We start from the raw sequence: 6,469 nt of genomic DNA, 5'->3' as shown, positions 1-6,469 counted from the left end.
CACTCACCTCAGCCTCCCAAAGGCGCGGGATTATAGGCTGAGCCACTGAGCCCGGCTTCTCTCTACTTTTTTAAAGACAGACTTTACTTTTTACAGCAATTTTATGCTTACAGCAAAACTCAGCCTAAGTTACAGAGTCCTCTCATGCCCCATGCCCCCACGCACACACACCCTCTCCAGCATGAACAACCCCCACCACAGTGGTGCCCTAGTTCCAACTGATGAACCTACAGGGACATGTCATTGTCACCCAAAGATCGCAGTTTACATTAGGGCTCACTCTTGGGGCTGTGTATTCTATGGGTTTGTACAAATGTATGATGACATGCCCACCGGTACAGTATCACATAGAGGAGTTTTGCTGTCCTAGGCATCCTCTGTGCTCTAGCCCTACTTTGTTAACCACAGTCTCTAGGCTATGACAGGTGTGGTGACTTGCTGAATGCCACAGACTGTACCGAGGCTCCTCTTCCAGATCAACAGTCTTCTTCGGCACGATCTTGAAAATCAGTGCCTACCAGGTAAGAATATACTCTATATGCCTCCCTCCCAAACCTACTATTCAAAGAAAATGCAGACCATAAGCTGGGCTCGGTGGCTCAGCCTGTAATCCCGCGCCTTTGGGAGGCTGAGGTGAGTGGATTGCCTGAGCCCGCGGGTTCCAGACCCCCCTGGGCAGGCGAGACCTCATCTCTATGATAAATCAAAAAATCAGCCGGGCGTAGTAGTGCATGCCTGTAATTCCGGCTACTCGGAAGGCTGAGGCGGAAGGATCACCGGAGCCCAGCAGGCGAAGCTGTGGTGGCCGGAAGCGGCCACTGTACTCCAGTCTGGACGACAGAGTGAGACTCCAACTCAAAGAAAAAAAAAGAAAATGCAGACCATAAATCCAAACCAAAAGAAACAACAGAAACTCTTTTGGTTACAGTTAGTCTTCAGGATATGTTCACCCTAACTTACTGTGCATCTCCCAGACTTGCAGCCATTCCCTGTTACATATACTCCCACAATACAATCGCTGGTATTTTTGGCATTCACGGCTTTGTGTCCTATTTATTTCCTGCTACACTTTATGCCCAACTCATTTGTCTATGTCTTGGACTAAACCCTCCCTGTGCCTCTGCCATCCTCTTCCCTGGATTTTTAGTAATCTCTCCTTTGAACATCCATCCCGGTGGATCCAAATATTGACAGCACTCAGCACTTCCTCAGGAGGGTGCAATTCTCAGGAAGCCACACAGTCTTTGACTGCAGGAGCAGCGTGATTCACTGCTCTTCCCTCCAAACAGGGCTTTCGCAGCAGGGACAAGTACTCAGTGTGCACCTCCCTCAGACAAACGATGCTGAAGAAAAGCTTCCATTAACTGAGCTGCAACACAGCAACACAGCACCTGATAGGCCACAAGTTTCTCCTGGTGGCCCCTTCGTCCACACATCTGAGGGTGACTGCCACCTCTGGATCACTGTGGACGGGTCCAGTTGATGCAGACCACAGCCTGCTACTTGCTAGTTCCTACACATCATCAGCCGGTTCTAAGTTATTTATCATACGAATGGTTTGCTTTGTCCACATGTATGGTCATGATTACCAAATTATCAATGATTACACTCAAATAAATGATGAATGAATATTAATCTAAAACACATAATAGCATGAAAACAGAATTGCATTCTTTTTTTTACTTATTTTTTTTAGTAGGAATCTCACTCTGTCATCCAGGCTGGAGTACAGTGGCACGCTCACAGCCACTGCAGCCTCAACCTGCTGGACTCAGGCAATCCTTTCCACCTCAGCCTTCCAAGCAGCTGGAACTACAGGTGTGCACCACCATGCCCAGTTAATTTTTTTTTATTTATTGTAGAGACGAGGTCTCGCCAAGTTGTCCAGGCTCGTCTCAAACTCCTGGGCTCAAGAAGTCCACCCACCTTGCCTCCTGAAATGCTGGGATTACAGGCGTAAGTCACTGCGCCTGGCCACAACTGCATTCAAAGACAGTGTCTTAGTGCAAGACTCCAATGGTCAATAGTGCCTGGCACACAGTAGGTATTTAATAATACGTATTGTGTTGTGTGCATATATATAAAGTCAAACAGGGCTGATGCACTTGATGTGAGGGGGTCTCCTCATTTGCAAGGTGTCAAGGTTTCTGGCAGAGAAAGACAGTGAAGAGCAATGGAGTGGGAATAACCAGATCTGTTATTCCCTGGAGCTGTTTTGCCACTGGAGCGCTCCAAGGAAGCGCCCACACTCCTGGCCATCATCCCATGGCCCCACTCACAACATGTAATATGTCTTATCTGGGTGCTGGCAGCACATTCTTTGACTTGCTACCATGGTGCTGCCTGTCAGCAGCACTGCTGTGACACGGAGTATCAGCAGCAGTACATTAATATTCTGTTGCAATTTGTCCTTTTTGTCTAACAAACATGGGGTAGACAACAATATGAAGGCACTCACAGTTGCAAGAACAGGTCCCACACACCATTCCATGGAGACACCCAGGGAACTCATCAGTACACTAAATCCTTAGACTTAATCCTTTATGTGTGTTGTGAAGGTAATATACAAATATGTAGACGTGATAATGATAATTTCTACTAATCACTGAGTGCTTACACCGCCAAGTGCCTAACACAGTGATTTCACTTGATCCACTGAAGTAGTTACTATTTACAATCCCTATTTTACAGATGAAAAACATTAGCGAGGTTGGTCCTAGTCACACAGTCACTTGCCAAAGCTGTGGAACCAGGAATTGAACACTGGGCTTAATCTCTGGCACCAGACTGCCCCACTCCACGACTCATTGGCTATGTGATCCTGGACAACTTAGTTAACCTCTCAGTGCCTCAATGTCCTCATCCAGGAAATGGGGATAACAGTACCCAACTCAAAGTAGACCAAATGAAATGAAGCACATAAAACGCTCAGCCACTGACACAAATTTAGCAAACATATACTAAACTTTAGGTATGTTATCATTAATGTTGTATGAAATGCTGGGTACAGGACAGTTATTTACCTGTGTACAGACTGTTTTTGACCACACAGATTATGGGCCAAAAAAGTAGTACACTCAAGAGCATAATCAATTGATCTTCCCAGTGTCTGGTCCACTCAGGTCAGCTACAAAGCACTCACACCACTGCTCCAAGTGACAGTTCAGACCCCAAAATACCAAACAGCCTTGAGTGGTTGCTGCTTATGCCAGGTCTTGGAGACCTTCTCTACATTCCAACTCCTTTCTTAAGACTTCTGGTCCAAGATGTTTTTATAAAAGAGTGAGAAGATCAGATCCAAAGTCCATGGACATTTCTCACTGAGGTATCAGATGTCCATGGACTTTGGATCTGATCTTCTCACTCTTTTATAAAAACATCTTGGACTCTCAAAATGGAGTAGGTGTGAATCCCCAATACCACCTTATTCCGCTCAACTCTGCTCAAAGACATTTTAGAATCCCTAAGCTTCCTCTATCCATCAGGTATCACAGCGTACATCCTCTACAAGTTCACAGCCTGCCCCTGTTCTTCTCATTCTCCAATGCTACCACACTGACTAGGATGGGTCCATCTTTCAAGGCTCCGCAGTATGTGTACATGCATTACACTCCACATGGTGTGGAGCAGGAAACTTCTTCCACTCCAGCTTGGGATGAGGTGTTTGGTGACAGCCACTTGTGATGGAAAGTAGCTTAGAAGGGAAGAAGAAGCATAATCATGGCTTATACAAATACAGAGTGGCAGAGACCTTTAGACTAGTCCAACATTTTAGCAGTACATTATACACTAGCCACAACTCTACAAAAGCTTACCTTGTAGAAGATTGATTCTGCAGTGATTATGGTAGAAACTGACTCAGGAGCTTTGATGGGCTATAAAAACACAAAAGAAAAAACAGCACATTAATAGGTCGGATGCATATATAGGCAATTTCCCCCCATATGAGAATTCTATAACTCGACAAACACTAAAACTTGTTGTTTGGTGACAATAACTGCAATAAAAAGATAAATGCTTTTCTGAATATTGTGGCAAAGCACAGCCAGAATATTTCCACTGCACTTCTGCTACCATGAGCTTAAAAACTGCTGAGAAACAAAGAACAAGCTTCTGATTACGCTGCTGAGCTCTAATACAAAGCTGATCAGAGCTTCATTACACATGAACATTCCAGGTGTAAAAATATACTGGTTCTAATAGCCTGAGCATGACAGAATGGAAGAGAAAATTTGCAGGTGAACATAAAGTGAAAGTGTCTCATTGACGACATTTTCTGTCTCAACCGTGGAACTATTACTAGCTATAATACTCAACATCCACTTATATATGTAATCCTGAATTGAACCTCACATCTCTAAAATAAAATAATAAATAAATAAATAAATAAAACTCAACATCACTTTCCTAGCAATCCAGAATTAAGGCTTTAGAAACTTTCTTGGGAATTCTTAGTAATTTGCCACCTTCCAATCATCACTGAAATCCCTCCTAAAGCTGCAATATATGCTTTTATGCCACAACACAGAAACTAGGCCTCCCCAAATCTGTCCTGCTTGGACATCGAAGAAAAAGGTAGCAGAGAACAAAGTACACACATACTTAAAAGGAAAAAAATTTGCACAAATGACACAAACGCATACTGAAGTAAACGAATATTTGCTTAGCGAGTTTGTCAACAAATGCCTAATTTTAAGAAAACTAAATTATAAAAATCTTAAATAAGTTGGGGTAACTACTGTCAACACAAAAATTTGGCTGGGCACAGTGGCTCACACTTGTAATTTCAGCATTTTGGGAGGCTAAGGCAGAAGAATTGCTTGAGCCCAGAAATTTGAGGTCAGCCTAGACAACACATGATACCAGCCTGGACAACACAGTAAGACCTCATCTCTACAAAACATTAAAAAATTAGCCGAGTGTGGTGGTGCACACCCATAGTCCCAGTTACTTGGATGGTCAAGAATGTGGTGAGCTGTAATCATTCCACTGCATGCCAGCCTGGGTGACAGAGTGAGAATACAACTTTAAAAAAAAAAAAAGGGGGCCATCTGCACAAAAATCTACCACAAGACCCTTTTGTGTTTTTATAAACAAATATGCTCAACTTCAGAAATGTCTTTACTGGTAAGTGAAGCATTTCTGTTCTGAAAGGAAAGAAAATCATACAGAGATTTTTTTAAAATAGTCCAAAATGCAATGTTCACTATGTTTGACCACTGTCCCTTGTGTTTACAAAAATAGTGAAAACTTATTGTAACAAAAATGTGCTTTCAACTACCTCCAACACAGGTCTTTCAACAATCTCTTCCTTCCCTTTACAGCAGAAGAAATAAAGAAGGTTTAGCAAAACCTTTGACTCATATTCACAAAATTCAACATCTTAAGTCAGCAAGATACATTTTCTGGGGCTATAATACCAAATGAATATGGAAACAATGAGTTCCAGTATTATTATTTACTTAAATCCTTAAAGAATTTTTAAATAAGCTTTCCTAGTACATGTGGCCATACCAAGAACCATAATTTCGCCTCCCCCTTTTGCATAAAGAGCCTAATAAAATGAGTTCAAGGTTGATGTTCCTTTTAAATTCAAATTTTATATTTTCCAGAGGAAAATACAAAAGTTAGAAAAAAAGAAAGGGTATTATTAACTTTATAAACAGTAAGCCTCCTACAACAGAGCTCATTCCCTTTTGAGAAGTCTGGACCACTCCTCAGAATACTGCAGAAGAGGCTCCCAATAGCAGAGTCCAAGTTCAAAGCTGAGAAACAAAGACGGTGATAGGACACACTACACACACGTCATTACAGTAAAAGTCACTGTCCACAATCATCTTACATTTTTTAACTTGAAAATATGTCTTCTTCCTTTTCCTTTAGTGGAAACTTTCTTTTCAGCAGCTGGAGCAGATTTGTATTTAGTGTTTCTGAGCCGAGCAGACCTCCTGTGAATTTCCTGCTTACTCTGTTCCACAAACGGTTAAAGAACAAAAAGAAGAATAAATAAAAACCGTGGAAAGGTTGCAACCATCTTACAAGGAACCAGAGCATGCACTCTCATAAGAACATTTAATTTTAAGATTGCGCCTTTTCTAGTTAGGCGGAGTCATTACAACAACTGGGCTAAGAATACGGCAGGCTCCCGGGAAAGCGGTCTGGAGTCTCCAAAGAACTGCGAGTCGCTTACCACCGGCCTGCGGGCAGCGGCGGGAGGCGGTCTAGGTCAAGGCCAGAGCCATTCGCCACAGTCTGAACAGAGAAAACCCCTCAACAACTTAACTCCCCCAAACTTGGGCTCGGAGTAGGCTATGGCAGCTACTCAACATTACAGGGGGATTTCTGGAGGGTTTTAAATTGTCTTCCTTCTTTGTGCTTTGAATTTCCCAGGATAAGAGGTGCTTAGGGATGGGCCAACTCCACGAAGCCCTTAAAAGGTGAGGGGAGGGTCCAGACCCAGCAGGGGACT

The 6,469-nt window shown here is 43.0% G+C and overlaps 1 protein-coding gene across 1 annotated transcript in view; it reads right to left on the bottom strand.

The window, feature by feature from the left end:
• Positions 1-6,469, bottom strand: part of GATAD1 (GATA zinc finger domain containing 1) — a 12,924-nt gene that overhangs the window by 5,182 nt on the left and 1,273 nt on the right. Inside the window, exons 2-3 of the mRNA XM_021706894.1 lie at positions 5,843-5,968; positions 3,816-3,875 (exon numbers count right to left, since the gene is read on the bottom strand). Of these exons, the coding sequence (XP_021562569.1) occupies positions 3,816-3,875; positions 5,843-5,968 (186 nt within the window). The remainder of the gene's footprint in view (positions 1-3,815; positions 3,876-5,842; positions 5,969-6,469) is intronic.

The sequence above is a fragment of the Carlito syrichta genome, unplaced genomic scaffold, assembly GCF_000164805.1.
Source record: "Carlito syrichta isolate Samal-C Ts95f unplaced genomic scaffold, Tarsius_syrichta-2.0.1 Scaffold316198, whole genome shotgun sequence".
Lineage (NCBI taxonomy): Eukaryota > Metazoa > Chordata > Mammalia > Primates > Tarsiidae > Carlito > Carlito syrichta.
This window is presented reverse-complemented; position numbering and strand designations above follow the sequence as displayed.